Source organism: Trachinotus anak, unplaced genomic scaffold (assembly GCF_046630095.1).
Source record: "Trachinotus anak isolate AG129_WGS33_773 ecotype Australia unplaced genomic scaffold, CSIRO_AGI_Tana_v1 ptg000010l, whole genome shotgun sequence".
In the NCBI taxonomy this organism is placed as follows: Eukaryota; Metazoa; Chordata; class Actinopteri; order Carangiformes; family Carangidae; genus Trachinotus; species Trachinotus anak.
The window spans coordinates 26158684-26175819 of NW_027273861.1; the positions used below are offsets into that span (position 1 = coordinate 26158684).

The 17136-nt window shown below is 41.2% G+C and overlaps 1 protein-coding gene across 2 annotated transcripts in view; it reads right to left on the minus strand.

Moving 5' to 3' along the window:
- Positions 1-292: 292 nt before the first annotated feature.
- The window catches only part of gpc1a (glypican 1a), a 39778-nt gene continuing 22934 nt past the window's right edge, over positions 293-17136 (minus strand). Inside the window, exons 2-10 of one of the 2 annotated variants that reach the window (XM_071486444.1) lie at positions 11536-11694; positions 9577-9794; positions 8913-9086; positions 7289-7454; positions 5806-5936; positions 4877-5014; positions 4211-4341; positions 2122-2297; positions 293-1752 (exon numbers count right to left, since the gene is read on the minus strand). In XM_071486444.1, coding sequence (XP_071342545.1) covers positions 1571-1752; positions 2122-2297; positions 4211-4341; positions 4877-5014; positions 5806-5936; positions 7289-7454; positions 8913-9086; positions 9577-9794; positions 11536-11694 — 1475 coding nt within the window. In that variant the 3' untranslated portion in view covers positions 293-1570. Of the gene's footprint in view, positions 1753-2121; positions 2298-4210; positions 4342-4876; positions 5015-5805; positions 5937-7288; positions 7455-8912; positions 9090-9576; positions 9795-11535; positions 11695-17136 lie in introns of both variants that reach the window. The other variant, XM_071486443.1, reaches the window with a different exon arrangement.

Genomic DNA, 17136 nt, shown 5'->3' on the forward strand with positions numbered 1-17136 from the left:
GCTTACCAGCATCTTACTCACTATAACCTTATATCTTGTTTGTCTATTCTCTGCAAAAACAAAAGATTATGTTGTTTTTTTATCAGGACTTTTATAGGACATACGATTTTATTAATGAGCTTTAGAGTTGCTGGCAGACAGATGTTATGGTTTTACTGAGGTAGCTGTTTCCCCCCTGTTTATAGCCTTTATATTAGGCTACGCTAACTGGCAAACAGATATGAGAGTGTTAATGAGCTTCTGTTGAACTATTTCTTTGAATAATAATCAAATCAAACTGTCCATGGCAAAATCCACTGCAACACTCAAACAGAGTTTAATGAATGAAATGTGAGATTTAATACACTCATGAATAAAAATCAGCTTAATACACAACCCCAGTGTGTGTAAATGTGTGTGCAAGAGGTCCGCCCCTTTGTGTGAATTAAAAGTCCCGTATGTATCAGTATAGTGGTGTGGACTGAAAAAGAGGCATGCCGAGTCAGTGATATATCACCGGGCTAACGTACACATGTTGTCAACAATCTGCAAATGTCCTGTACTGTATGTACAAAAACTGAAAACTGTTTTTTTTTTTTTTTTTTTTTACAGTGATGCCTTTTTTTTGTTTCATTATGCAGTTACAAAACCTGGTGAGAGTGATGTCACAAATGTCCAGTGTACTTTTACAGGGTTTAAGGAAACTGCTCGTCTGTGCTTGTTTACAGGTGCTTTGATGAGACGGCTCATTCCTTTACAAAGGTGATGAGTTGTTAAAAAAAAAAAGGTCACTTCCTTTTTCTTTTGAAATGGTTGGGTAAGCTCTTGCAATCACAACATCTCATACGTTTCAAGAGTGTGGGGATTTATCTGCAATAGTATTTCAAACTGAATGAATCTGTTTATGCCAACACACCAAAAACATCTGGACAACTACATCACAGATTATGGGGGATTCATTGCCAATAGAGTATTATACTGTACATTCACGGCTGAATATGGTGCCAGTCTTTTCGCTAATGTACACAAACATTTACAGCTTACACAATGTTTGTTAAGGTACACAACCTCAAGTTAAAAAAAAGTAAAATAAAAAAGTGTTGTTGAACGCATCACGGATCGGGGCACTAAGCATTTTTTTCACTGAGCTGTGCCGCCTGCTGACTGGACACTGGAGCTAAATGGACCTGATAGAAAGTCTTTAAATCTATATCAACATCCTCATCAATATCTTCTTCACTGTGAAGTCATCGTTCTCTTCTCGTTCTTCTTCTTCTTCTTCTTCTCTCATAATCCTCATCCCAAGAATCCACTGAAACCAGCTCAACAAACTGAATCACACTCAAACTAAGACATATTAAGACTGAGCAAAACAAAAGGAGGAGTATTGTCCCTGTCAATTTTTTTTGCTCCTCTTGGTCAAAGAAAATCTTGTCCATTTACTCCCCAAAATGTCTTTTTCAATTTTTTGGCAAAGTTGCTTTTCCAATCCCTCCCCCTCCCCTCCCCCCCACCAAAACCCCTTCTTGTCTGTCCCACGGTTCAGCCCTGCTGTAGACGTCAGAGTCTGATTGGATGCAGCGGCGGTCCATCATCGCTGAAGCAGCAGGATGACCAATGGGAGCAGGAGCAGGAGGCTACAGAGGCGGGTTTGAGACGTGGCTGCACCTCTGACTCGGTTGTTGTCTGGCGAGAAGGCGTACAACCCCGGTCTGCTCCGACTACACTGTCCACCTACACACATCCCGCTTCCTGAACCGCTGATGTCATCACCTGGGGAGGTCATCAGAGAGAGGCAGAGAGGGAAATCACTGATTACTTACTTTGAAAAAATCTAATTAAAAAGGACATGATTTTTTAAAGAAAGACATCACCTTCAATTGTCCCTAAGAAGCTCAAACTTTTCAGCCTCTAATTAGTAATAATTGAGAAATTACTGAGAGGGCACTATGTGACCTTCATGAATGGAATCAATGCTTTAATTAAGTTTATTAGTCACTAGGTGGGAGTATTTGCTCCTCAGTTCCCAACTCTGGTTTAACACAGCGAATCAGACCATTAAATAGCATCATGCAGTTGGACAAGGTGCCTCATTCATAAAATATTAACACTGGAAAGCACTTTCAACAGAAAAAGACCCACTAGCATCCTGGAAGTCCACGTCGTTGCCCTCCAGTGCGTTTTTCAGCTTGCTGCTCATGATTTTTAGTTGCATGATCTGCTGCCGGATCGTCATGTCTGGTTTCGTGATGTCAAGCTCCACTTCTGGGTTGTTGATCTGATTGGCCAAGCCGTCACCCATCACCTCTGGAAGATATCTGTTTGCAGGAGACGAGGGATGAGAGCGGGATATGTGGTAAAAACTAAGGGAGAGGATGTGATAAATGACATTTACCTTTGACATTTATTGTTAAATAATTCTTTACTTACAAACACATGCATGCACTCAGTCAATAAATCTGCACAGCTGTGCCCAATTTTGTAAATACAATGTGGCATTTTGTGCTGACAGCGCCTGGTCAGCAGATAGAGTCACGCAGAGTTATACAGCCCGAACACACAAGCAAACACACGCACACACACACACAAACACACACAACTGTATTTTAGTATTAGTGTGGAACCTCATGGACAACATGCTTTTCCTAGCCCCTAAATCTAACCTTACCTTAGCCATCATAACTATACACTGAGTTAGCAGTTTATTAGATACACCTCATCTATCTATCAGTTATATACTGACAGCTGTTTCTATTATTTTGTCCATATTAATATCACTGGGGTTTGGAAAAATAACAGAAACACTTAATTTACATTTATTTTATTTTGACTGATTCGGTCATTCGGTCAACAACACTTTGTAAAACAATATATGTGATATCATCATATTGTCATGATGTCAGTCAGTTCCACTGAAAGTACATAAACCTAATACTACACTATAGTAGTTCAGAAGTCCTAGTCCTCACTAATATAGAGGTACAAGAACTCACACTGTGTACGGACACACACACACACACACACACACACACACACACACACACACACACACACACACACACACAGACACCATTTGCTTAGAGGTGGAATTTAATTTATGTTCTGGAAACTGCTTAAAATGTTAAATAGCCTCATTTAAACTCCATACTCCGAGCCTGTATTCCATATTCCACTCAAGAAGAATTTATTGACGTTGTAATTTTGTGTGTGACGTTTATTGAGCCGTCTGGGGATCCACTAGATGTCGCTGTAGGTTTTCAAACAGCTCATCACGGTAATAATTCACCCACTGCCACACAAATTTCATATTTCCTTAATCTGTCACACACAGTCAGTGATTCATCTATATTTCATGGCTTTTCTCATATTTCTCTCTCTGTACACACACACAAACACACACACATATCTATATTTCGTGCCTTTTGACTGTCATATATTACTGAGTGCTCGGCTCATGATAAATCTCATCACTTGGCTTCAATCCAACCACTTGAGAGGATGTGAGGTGTGAGTGCGGACGTGTACACATATCAACACAGCATCAAATTGTTCTATAAACCATTTACACATGGAGTAAGCGGGGGCTGAAACAAAAAGCAGAGGTGTGTGTTTGTGTGGCCATGAATGCTTGTGTTGCAGGATGTGATTTTCCATGTGGAAGAAATGCCAACTCATAAGACCTCAGAATAAATTTCCGTACACCACTGTTCTCGGCTTGTCTGAGAAGAAACAGCTTGTTTTCTCTTTGTTATGACACAAAGGATACAAAAGGCCTTCAGCAAGAGGAGAACCGGCCTTTATCATAGCAACTCTATCGTAAACTAGTTGTCTCCTCTCCTTTTCCCTTTTTTCTCTTCCATTCAGAAGCTTCTTTTAGCTTCTATGTACTTTTTTTTTTTAGCTTTCCAGCTTGTAAGAGTACAGTTTTCTTTTTGTAAATGTTTCTATGCTGCATAAAAACAACTTGAGCTGAACAGATTTCTAGCTTGAAAGGGTTTTATCCACACAGTTGTAATGGTGGAGGGTGGGAGAATGAGCATTTCACTTCATTGTATGAACCTCATCTAACGTGTAGGGGATAAATACTGTCCAGTTAAATCATATCTAAACATAGTCTGGATATTAGGTGAATTTCAGTGCAGTGAGTGAGATTCAACTGGCTGTGTGATGACCTGCAGTCACTTTTAAAGCTACTGACAGATTCACTGATGTGCGGTGTCGTCTTCCTCACCTGGCCCTGGTTATGCCATTCCAGCATTTATCCTGATTGGCACCTCCTGCTGCCAGTTTGCTGCAAAGTGCCATGGGGAGCTGGGTCCAGTACTGTCGCATCTCCCTCAGCTTACTGGAGAGGTCTGATACCTGAGGACAGAAACCCAGATTTGAGAAAATGTTTTGTTTTGTTATTCACTGACTCAAAGTCTCAAGTCACATCCCAAACCATTATTTTTTCTTGATCCTAGATTTAGAATACAAAACAAAATTTGCAGTGTTTTAATCTGATTTAATACATTTTCAAGAAAACCATAGTACATCAAATCCATGTTGATCATGAATAACTTTTTAAAATCATATCAGTGTCTGTTAGCTAGTTGTCCTTGTCTGACATGTAATGTATGTGTGTGTGTCTTCCGGTTCCTGTGTATGTATGTATGTATGTATGTACGCTGAATTCCCAGATACCTGGCCGGTAAAGCCGATGCTGACATAAAATAATAATCTTTTCTTTCACACAGTAGCATCAGTGAGGCGTCTTATCTGCCCCAAATTCATTGATTCTGATTTTTCCTGCTTACTGCACTTTGTGTAAGAAATAAAAACTATTCGTATCATTTTTTATAATCACCTTTAGTCCCTAAAACCTTTGCAGAAGCACTGCACATGTACATGCACACACCTGCATCTCCAGTCTGAGTCCAGCAGTCGGGGAGGGTTTGTACTCCGAGGCGGTCAGGGAGCCGCTCTTCCTCCTCTGCTCATGAAGGGCGGGACTTCCTGTCCCTGGTTCACCTGGAGCTCCACACGTCTGGTACACCTACACACATGCAAACACACAGATGCACAGACACAGTTCAACACACATGTACTGGAAGCTGTGAACGTGAAATATGTATGAAAAGTGTAAAATTTTAAATGTCTTTACAGTGTAAAAAATACAGCTGTAGGCTTCACTGTTGAAACTGCTGAAACGATCCACTAGATGTCACCATAGACACGTGTTTCATACTATAGGGCTGTTTGGATACAAGTTGTGCATTCATTGACTTTGTTTAATCTCACACTCACACATGTATTTAAGGATGAAACATCTGCATCATTTACACTGTGATCGCAACATTTTCTGTCTCATTAAACCTAATTTAACATATAAACTGAAGGAGACTGAAAATAAATGACACTTCACAAAGACTAATAACAGAAAACAAGGACAAGATTGTTTATAACTGCACCCACTACTTCAACATGTGCTGTACATGTAGTGAGAGGACAGCCGGTGAATGATGGGAGCCTAGCAACTGAGCTGAAAGGTGGAGCCCACTACCGTTGAAGCACATTGTTGAGCTCCATCTCAGGTATCCTCGAGGTGAGTGCTTCCTGAGGATAATAATTCTGTCTCTGATGATTTTGCATGTTCTTTGACCTTGGAATCAAATTCAACCAACGAACTGATGAAGCGGTGATGAGCCCGACAAATAATTCAGCGGGTGCAGGACTGCAGACATAAGCAGGAGCTGGCATCTTACCGGAGATTAAATGCTCCCTGGGAAATTTGCTCGGGTGTGTACGCAATCAGAATAAGTGATGAGACAAACTGAGACGTCTTACTTTTGCTGTGAACGTGTCCATGTTTTGCTGCTGGTAGTGAACAGCCTCATAGATTCGAGCAGGGATGGAGGAGAGGACCACGTCGAGACTGGGCTCCGTGCTGAAACTAGACACCACCTGGATCATGGTGTCTGAGCAGAGGACGGAGGAAAAGAGAAGAAGATGAATTTGTGGAAATCTGCAATGAAAACCAAATTTTTTCCCCCAAGTAACAGAATCATTTATTATTACTATTATAAATAATACAGAAAATCAAAACTAGTAGTGTAATAGCATAAATACTATTAGTCATTTAAAGACACTGTGCTGCATGATACCTGAAGAAGTTCCTTTATGAATTTCTCATATGGACTTGGAAACTGTCTCACTGAGGATCAAAGCTTTTTATGGATCATGTTATCAGACATGGACAATGTGGCATTTATGTGCTCAACATTCAAATGCATGCTTAGTTATTTATTATTTGTGTTCTTAGTTATAATTATTTGTTGCCTTTTAAATGTGTTTTACTACACCGGGAAAGTCGGAGGGAATTTCATTGTACAATTTTGTATAATGACAATAAATATTCTATTCTTATGTCTATACTAATATCATCTGCAGTTGCATTCTTTACTGATTGATATAAGATTATAACTCACAGTCAGTGGCCTGGATGCAAGGACATATTATGTATTCTTATTCTCAATCATTCTTACTTTGTTCCATTAGCTGGACAAACATGTGGTAAATTGTTAGTTTCAGCCTGATGAACACCATCTGTTCATGAGGAGGTGTGATTGTGAGATTAGCATACTCAACACGTCTAAACCTGCCATAAAAGTCTCCCTGTTCCTCTCTGTTTGTGGGCAAGTTTCATTCACAAAAATGTTCAATTAAAAAATGAAAAATGACTTTTACACCACAGAGAAAGTGGAGGGAGCAGTTGAGGCTACGTGAAGTTAGATGCTCAGTAACGTTTTCATAAAGCAAAGCAGTCCCTGACTAATATGAGAAGCGGTTATGTAACGGTCGCAGAGATGTTAGATGGGATGTTACACTGTTGGTGCAACAGAAGAGGATGAACAGAGAAAGACCTTGAGGCAGCTGTAGGATTGGGAGAATTTCTCTACTTCTACTACAACTACTGTAACATGCTGTGGTGAGATATGCCGATAAAAATCATAAAATCTAAACTAATTCTCTGGTGAACAGAATATACAAATTTATTTTGCATGATCTTTTTTTAGTTATTAATTGCTTCTTAGTTTATTTCTAAATTAGTCATTATAATTCTTAAACCTTTTGTATCGTTCCCCATGGAATGAGACAGACTGTACATCACTGGTACAACAGATCTGAACCACTTGTAAATTAAACTCATATGTACGAGTGGTTCTTGGATGAAGCTCAGTGTCTGTTCCAGGGGTCCACTCAGACTAATAACATCTGGATTATCTCCAGATTTACACTACTGTGTCTGACTTCACTCTGTGAATCTTACCTATAAGGTTCTGCCACTCAGGGTCCAGGTCGGCTTGGTTGGCCAGGCAGCCCTTCATGACGTTGGAGCAGTAGTTGGAGCAGGGTTTGACGGAGGCCATGCCACGACAGTGAGAGCAATAAATCAGCTTCATCAGGGCCTTCATACACTCTGGACTCAGGGAAACCTGGTGCAGGTGGACCGAAGAGTTAGCATCAGAAAACTCTTGGAAAATATCTATAGATATGTATATATATATATATATATATATATATATATATATATCCGGAGTCATTTATGATGGTTGTAAGAGTCCCGTTTCTTCCCTTCACCCTTGATTTTTATGGGAAATGTTGTTGGATCCCCATTCAAAACAGGCTGTTTAGCTCCTCCTCTTTCCTTTTCAATAGGGAATTTACCCCATGAGGGCCGTTCATAACAGAGTAGGAATATCTCTAGGAAAAGACAAAACCATAGAGGGCAGTATGGTAACATTATAGGGGATGGAGCCTGAACAAGAAGGCAGTGATATCCCTCCTTGTTAGTCTTTTAACAGTACATGGTTTCTGTTACACCTTCAGCTTCTGATTATGTACGCGAGTCATTAGTGTCCAGTTCCACAGTGGAATTAGTTTCCCACTTCCTCTCACAGGAAACTGAAACTGAGGGCAACTTCAAATTAAGGGCAGAAGTTAAGGACCATAACAGTATGTTTGCAACTTTTAAACAACAGTTTTGTTGACCATTTCTAAATGTATTCTACAGAGGTTTAGATACTTGGATGCATTGTCCTACCCTATGTGCAATCCATCACTGTCAACATCAAGTCTGCATTAATTTGTGTCAGAGATATTTAATCTGTGGGCGGTAATGTGCTGATTTATTAATTTAAAAGTCTGCACTCAATAACATGAATGTAGTTCTGACAAAAATTAACGTGGACTAGATTTTCACTGTGATGGATTACACATCTCAAGGAAGTTTCAAGAACGTGCTCTTTATTTGTACAACAATTGGAAATGAAAGGGAACTCGTGCAGGCCTGGAACTGCAAGAAAAGCACAGCTACACCGTGTGCAGAGTCATTAACCGAGATATAAAAATGCAACATCGCCAGTGTGGTCATTTTAACAGTGAATCTAACGTCCCTGTGAGACAGAACCCAAGGAGGGCGTACGATGTGACCATACAAACTTGGCCAAACAACACACACACAGTCACACCAGACACGTTGCGCTTGTGAATGTGTTTGTTAAAATTTGCACTGAGAGCTGAAAAAACATCATCACACCCGTAATTTGACAAGAGCATTGTCGCCCCTCCAAATGAGAGCTTTGTTCTGGAGGCAGAGGCTGACGCTGATTTTTGATGATCTTTGTTTTTCTTTTTTAGGGTGGAGACATGTTCCCTGACAGTTAGGGTGTGTCGAGCAAGTCTTAGTCACACACACACACACACACACACACACTCACAAATAGATGATGCTCTCTCACTACAACACAAACACTGAATCGTGAACTCTTCTCTCACACCCTGTTTCTCTCTACCTCACGGCATCTCTTCCTGTGTCTGTCTTACACACACACACATACACACACACACACACACACACACACACACACACACACACACACACACACACTCACCTGAGAGACCTTCCTGACGACCTCTCCGCTGACTATCAGCCCCTGGACAAACGACCGGGCTGTGACAAAAGCCCGGATCACCTTTGCCTTCATGTCCCGAGGGACGTCTCCAAATGGCCGCAGCGTCTCCTGTTGCTTAGCAACACATTCAAGGTAGTCCTCTGACAGGCTGACCTGCTGGACAGAGGTGACAGTGGCAGACACGCTGTAGGAGAAGCATGTTGTTTAAAGGTACCTTTCCTCCCTGTCAGCTGAATGCAAGATCAGTGTGTGTTTTAATAGATCAATAAACACTGAAGAGCAAGTGATGCATCTAAAAATGGAAAGTGTATCATCTCATACATCATTTAGGTATTTCTGCTGAGCCAGAGCAGACACAGGGGCTGCAGAGAGGCAATTAAGGAAATAGATGAAAGAATCAACAAAATCCTTCAACTGTGTCCAAGTACAGTCATTCTGATTTCAACATTTGGTGAGACTCAGTATAATCTGACTGTTGTTAATCTTTTATTTAACAAGACTGAGACTGTCAGTTTGTGACGTAGACTCTTATATCAGTTATTCAACCCGTGCTCTGATTTCTGTTTCACTATTTTTTTAATTTATAACATTTAAAATTTTCATAATTTTATGTAATAATAACTGTGGATATGTCTGTACTCACCTCTGCGGGGGCGGAGGTTTTAAATGTGCGCTCCAAAAGGCGGGACCAGAACTCAGACAGGGTCTCGTCCAGGTTGAGAGCAGAGCCCCGGTAGTACTGTCGCAGGTCGGTGTAGAGATCCCCGTACAGACGGGTGTTCTGGGAGTACAGGGGGCCGAGGGGAGACAGCGCCTCCTGAAGGGAGCGCTCGGACTGACTGTGCAGCTCAGTGAAATAGGCTGGAGGAGGAGAGAGGAGAGAAGAGCGAAGGATGACAAAGCAAAGACAGATGGAGAAGCGTTGTCAAGCAGAGAAATAAGAGTAGAGGGAGGTTGGAGGAAGAAGAGCTGAGTCTATTTTCTGGCCATGAGACTAATGTCCAATATTACCTGAACTTTCAGCTCTGTTTTGGTCCTCACCAAAAAAAAAGCATATCTGGCTGCTAAATGTTCCACTATGTTCCCCAGCTACTCTGTTTTTTACTTTGTTTGCTTGGTGAGTTTGGTGCTGGACAGGTAGTTTACAGCTGAAAACAGCTGCCTGCTGCCTCTGTGAATGTCACTAACGAAGCAGTGCTGCAGCACAGGAAACCAAAGCAATGAGCTGAAATCACCTGCAGAGGCACAGCGATCCTCCTTTGAGTCTCTGTGAGAGACTCCTCTCACATTTTACATTATCATTTAAGCCATTGTTAATATAAACATATTGATTAGTGCAGCTTTAAGTGCAATTTTATTTTGTAGGAACATTATCCAATAAATAGCAATAAATATTTCATGAAATACGCATTAGGCAAAAACGCAAGATAGACTGAATAAGGAATTAGATTGTTCCTCACGCCAATCATATCAATAGAAAATGGCTTTGGATGTACTGAAACTAACTAATACATGTGAGGTTGCATTTGAATGTATTTGTTGCCCAGATGAAAAAGACCTAAACAGTTTGTTTATTGTCACAATCATGATTAAATTCTTGATTTACAGAGTATTTACTGCGGCCATGATGCTGATTTACTCTCTTAATCAATTTACATTTTTAAGGTTTCTTTGCAATTTTCTCTGTTGCCAGATGGATTCAAAGTGATAGAGAGGTCAAACAGAGAGAATGAGGAGGCTGTCTCTGCAGTATATTGGTCTGGGCTTTTCCCTCATCTTCAAAGGCTGTGGACCATTGCCAGCCTGTTCTAACCACAACCAGATGGACGGCCACAATTTTGCTACTGAGGTGGCCTGCTGGCTTCAGACTAATAATACTGTCCTCCTCCTCCTCCTCCTCCTCCTCCTCCTCCTCCTCCTCCTCCTCCTCCTCCTCTGACTGGTCCTCCTCCTGCTGCTCTCTGCCTCTCTTCGTTCTTTATGTTTGATTCACTGTTTCTTCACAGTACTAATGACACATTTCTCACTTGCTGCATTGGTCTGTCTCCGTCCCCATTGTTATCAGTGGCACTTTTCAGTCTGTGCTTCTTTTCTTCCTCCCTCCATCCCTCTCTTTCTCTGATGTGCACTGATCTGCAGACTCGGCTCCTCAGTGGGTCAACTGCTCATTAGCCGAACCAGCCACTGCCCCAGGGGGACACCCCTCTGTTTGTGTGTGTGTGTGTGTGCACGTGAACGTACGCCAAGTGTGTGTGTGTGTGCGTGTGTGTGTATGCCCCTTCGACATCAGGGGACCGGCTTATCACGTTTCATTGTGTCTGGCTGACTCCGCTCTCATTATAACACCCAGTCAGGGGTCCCCTTGACGCACAGGACACACACACGTCCTCCCACACACACACACACACACCGGCACGACTGAAGCTGCAGCGCCGAGCTTTGAGCCTCACAGCCTGAGCTTGTACCGAACACAAACTCACAAATACACAACATTCAAATGTCACACTCCCCTGGGCTCACCGCTGAAGCTTTGCTATTGAGCTCAGCCAGTAATGAGTGTCTGAAATACACACACATATACGCAAACACACACCCTACTTACTGTCGAAGCTCCTGTGGAGAGCGTTGAAAGCAGCCTGCAGCGACCTGCCGGCCTCTCTGATCAGTCCCTCTGTCTCTTGGGCGGTCAGACCGGCCAGATTCTCCTCCATGCTGCTGGTGCAGCAGGTCGGACCCTGGGGACACATCCTCAGATGTTCACCTGGTGTGGTGGGGAAAAGACAAAAAGTCATTAATTAATTCAATTGTGCGTTATTTAATTGATTCATATTAATTAGTAATGGAACTTGTCAGCTTCTGAACATCAAACCAAAACCAGACACCACCAGGCTTAAAGTAATGCAAGTTAAAGACAATGTAGTGTCATTGTAAAATGGAAATCAATGGGTTTCAGCAGCCACGGCTGGAAACGGCTGTGAGTGGTGTATAGCGCCATGTGTGGCTGATGTTTATGGTTCTGAGTGAAATGTCTGAAGCATCTCAGCAGGTACTGGGCGGATTGCCTTGAAATCTTGTTAAGACATTCATGTCCCCTTCAGGATGAATTGTCAAAAAAGATCTTCTGACTCTTCATCCGGCAACATCATCAAAATTTTAAGGCATCCAATACTTTGGTTCATGACTAAATCCCTGCAAAATCATTGACATTCCCAACAGCCTCAGCTGCCTCGGGCTTGTTTGGGTCTGATGCTAATTGGCAAATGTTAGCGTGCTACACTGAACTGTTGAGGATGGTGGACAAAATATCTGCTAAACATCAGCATGTGATCATTACCAGCAAAGATTCCCTATATGACTATAGTACACTAAATATCCATATAATCACCTGTACCTGCAAGTCACAGTAAATTCCATACATTTTGAGGTACTTTGGGAATCTGGTGCCAAAAGGTCCCGGGGGACCCCTGCTGCATGTCAAACTCCTACAGTCTCTCTCTAGACTGTCAAATATCAAAAACATCAAGGCAAAATGGCAAAAAAATAAATAAAAATTTACTTCTACTAAAAAAGTTACTTTACCTCTATTTCTCTAACCCAAACATCTGAACTATTCAGATGAAAAAGTTGTATCTTCTTTCTTTTTAAAATCTCTCTTCTTTCTAAAACTTTCAGGAACTACACTAGAAATACAATTTTACAGACTGTTTTCCTCGTCTTGTAAAAGACTGTGGAATTCTTCACTTGATCTGAAAGCAACAAATTCCCCAAAGTCCAAGTCGGTGTCTATGATTCACAGCTAGAGTTTAATAATGAAGAAGTCAGACAGAGAACCACTTGGACCGTTCACAACATGTGGCTTACACACTGCTGACTTGTTAACACATCAGTGATCCAACACTCAGAGAGGAACCACTCTTCTTCGCTTTTACTTTTTTAATATCACTTAATCTAAGCAGGACTGGAGGGTTTTTCCATCGTGGTGCTGCTTCTTCTGAAGAATGAAGTGCTTTTCAAACCATTGCATTAAGTATTTATTGCTCTCCATTTATCAACCAGAAAAGCTCTCTGGATGCAATGCACAGGATATATATGAATATATTTGATTTTTTTTATAACCACTTCTCCCTAGCTGTATATTTTTGTGTCTGCATATTTATTTTGGGACAACTTGTAGGTACACGGAGAGTCACTGAGGAACAGATCATTAAAATAAATTTAATTGCAGGCCACTGGCTCAGATGCAGTCAGGGATCATTTGTGCATGTCATCCCCTATTTCCTGTCCCTGCTCCACTGGTGGAAGAAGTGCTGAAATAGATAAATAATAAGAAATGCAAAGGCACAGTATAAAAATACTCCATTACAAGTAAAAATAATGCAAGTAGTATTGGTATTGGTAAAGTATAAGTGGTATAAGTATTGGCAGAAAAAAAGTATCAAAAGTAAACATATTCATGCAATGGCACCTTTAAGGGCTTTGTATGTATCTATTATTCATTTATTATAATGTTATTGGTAAAGCATTAACATGTAAGACGCATGGTAGTTTTTCTATGACAATGCATCATATTTTATAAACTAATCTTATGTTTTCAAGGCAAAATCTTAATCCGATATGTAACTAGTAACTAAAATTAGAAATGTAGTGGAGCAGAATGATTACGTAGTATAAAATCTATATAGTCAAGTAAAGTACAATTAAATACATAGTCTTCTTAGTACTTAGTTACATTCTACCACTGCCTTGCTCTCCTTTTAACTGTCAAAATTAAAAAATAAGTTAAAAAACACAAAATGACTAAAGGGTAAAGCAGTTTTTCCCCCCCGTGGATGTGTGGTTGTGTATCAGCTTACAGGACAAACTGCTTGGCCTGAAGTGCAGCACAGAAACTCTGCAGTGATGAATGCTGAGAGTAACAGAATAGGTTTTGGCTTTGACTCCTCCTCCCGTAAACCATGAGCCTGACACACCCAACCTGAACCTGTGCCATGAGCTTAGAATAATATTTTTTACAATAGAGATAGAAAAATATTGAGTACAGGCTAGAAAATGACCCGTCTTCAACATTTTTCGACCCTTTAGGGGATACGCAGGTCCGTAAGGGAAATTAAAAATAAAAATGTCTCACACACATACTTGTGCACACACAGTCTGCCAGACAGCCTAGAAAGCAATCTGCAGCATCGGCCCCTTGATGAACCAGATGCCTCAGGATTGGTGTGTGTTCGTGTGTGTGTGTAGTTGTGTGTGCCCACATATGTAAAGGTTAAGGGTGAGTAAGTACCCCACAGCTGTGTGCATCACTGCTCTCTTCCTTCCTTAACAGGTCCTGGGTTGGTGTGTGTGTGTGTGTCTGTGTGATGTTTTGGGGGGAGGGGTTTTGTCCACCATGGTAAGTGGAGCAGAAGAGGAGACGCCTTCATCATCACTGCACCATGAATCTTTCATTGGCACTGGCTGGTATATGTGTGTGTGTGTGTGTGTGTGTGTGTGTGTGTGTGTGTGTGTGTGTGTGTGTGTGTGTGTGTGTGTGTGTGTGTGTGTGTGTGTGTGAGAGAGAGAAGCTGGCAGTTGTAGTACAGGAAATCGCACCTTCAGTACCACCTTACTTTTTTTCCCACAGTCCTTTTTGAAACATTTCAAGTCGTTTTTTTCTGTATTACAAATGAAAGAGAATGAGATAGAGTGGATTACACATCTGGATGGTTAAGTTTAGTGCTCTCACACACACACTCATCCCCCAAATCAAAGAGGACATACATTTAATATTCTCATTTCTTCAGTAGCCCTCAAGTGTCAAGTGCAGGTCAGCCTGTCTAAGTTGAGACGCTTCACTCCTGCCAACCTTAAACACCATCAAACAAAATCACACCCCCCTTAATCACACCTGCTTTACCATGAGTCCAATCGTTCAAAGTTGGAAAAGGCTTTAAAAATGTAACTGCATCCTCACACTTTATCTGAGAATCTTCGCACAACTCCCACAGTCCTGTCAATCCGGTTATCAGAGAGAACCCCTGCATGACCTCTTTGAGTTTATCTGTCACAACTCAAGTCAACATCTGAAGAAAATCTTTCTTTTTTAAAAATATGTTTGCTATTGAAAATTCAAAGCAGCACATCGTGCAGTCAAGTACAATGGTGACTGTGACTGTCTCTCTGTAAGAACAAGGCCATAGGTCGTCTGTGCAGCAGGTTAATATCACCTATACATACGTTTTGTTGTTAGGCAACATCTAGTGGCCGTAGTTAATTATGACAGGAGCAAGGGAAGAAGTCTAGTGACAGAGCGACAAAGTCCTCGACAGGAGGTTAGGGTGGATGGATGGGTCAACAAAACACATGAATTTCATACAGGAGACTAGTGTTTGATTCCCATGTGAAACTAGCAGTTTACGTTTTTTCTTTAATCCATGACCATCGATAAACTTAACCACGCTGTCATTGTTGTAACCATAGCAACCAAGTTCATCTAATCTTAAGGAACTACTTATTTTAACCAAAACTGCGATCTTTTCCGAAACGTTAACCAAGTAGTTTTTGTGCTTAAACCTAACCAAGCCATGACTGTTTACAAAGGTCCAGTACGCTGTTGTTGGTACACTCCATGTGTTTATTATTGTAACCATGTCAACCAAGGTCTGGTACTCCTGCCACTGTAGGGGCACTGTTTCAGGAGACACTCCCATGGGTCGTATCAGAAGGTTTAAACAAAGAACTTGTATGGTTTTCAGCTTGGAGGACTTGTTGACAATAGCCTTGCAATACATACAATCTCATTGTCATTTGTTTCTAATATTTCATCCCAATCCAAAGGACAAGTTGAATAATCACCACCAAGTTACTCAGTTCAGTTCAGAGATGATAGGGTAGGATTAACGTTCCCAGATTGGGTACCCCATGGGCAGGTAAGACTGGTCACCAGTTAATTTTGGATTCTTATTTTATCATTTGGGTGGTTTCCCCCAACAAAATGATACATTATAAAGAATCAGTCCTTCATCTCTTACAGTTAGAGATGGAGCTGTTGCTATGTAGCATCTGGCACAATTTTAAGAAGAGGCAGAAGAAGAAGAAACTGTCATCACACACAGTTGGTGAGGCTTGACATGGAACGATAGAGGACTAATAACCAAAACAACCAAATGTCATTTCAGGAATGAAAGTTTTGAATCTGAATTATATTCAGTTCCAAAGTCACAGCTCTGTGATGAAAGGCTTATAAACACTTCCATCTGTTCTTAGAGGCTTAATTGGGATAATTTTTCAGTATAGTAAGTGTGGTTTTGGGCTTGCCCAAATTCTCAGCCACCCAATAAAACAGAAGACTGGAAGGCTTTTTTTTTCCTTCCTACACTTTTATTCAGCCATGGAGGCTCTGAAAAGGACAAAGTCCTTCACAGCACCACAAGACAAGCACAATAATGGCCATTACTAATAAGTATGTTGTCTGCATGCAGTCAGAGTTGCAACAAACCTGCAATGTGTGTGTTATTTCAACAAAATAACACTTTACCCCACTACAGACAAACACAATGATCATTTCATGAAATGACTGGAAAGAGAGAACACCTGTCAAATATTACACAACTTTAATGATGATTAGGTCTGAGGCTCTGACTCGGTGTCAATCAAATCTGCCAACACTGACCATATTAGCACAGGATAGGATTGGATAGGAAAGGAAAGGATAGGAAAGCATAGAACAGGGTAGGAAAGGAAAGGAAAGGAAAGGAAAGGAAAGGAAAGGATAGAGCAGGATAGGATATGGCTTCAGAGTCATACACAAATTGAGGCAATTCTTCTGCTGGAGTTGAAGCCACACCACAAGCATTACATATCATAGCAGAGATCATCTTTGGGTACTCGAGCGCTGCAGTTAATGTTGGCATTTTGTTGTTGGTTTGTTTACCAACCCAGACGATGCAAGGCGTTTACCACAGACACATATGCTTTACTGCATTCCTGGGTTGCTTGGTAATGGAAGCAGCTGGCATCCTGCTATAAAAGCTTAATTCACTTGGAAAGACAGAAGTGAGCACAGCGGTGACAAACTAACACATGCACAAAAAGCAAGCTTGCAAACATGCTCACACATGTAGACAGATATGAACTGCAGAGGGTGAAAGACCAGAAAATCCAACACACAGTAGGTTCTCTCAGGGAGATGCCTTGCTCAAGGGTTGCGTGATGGGAGATGGGC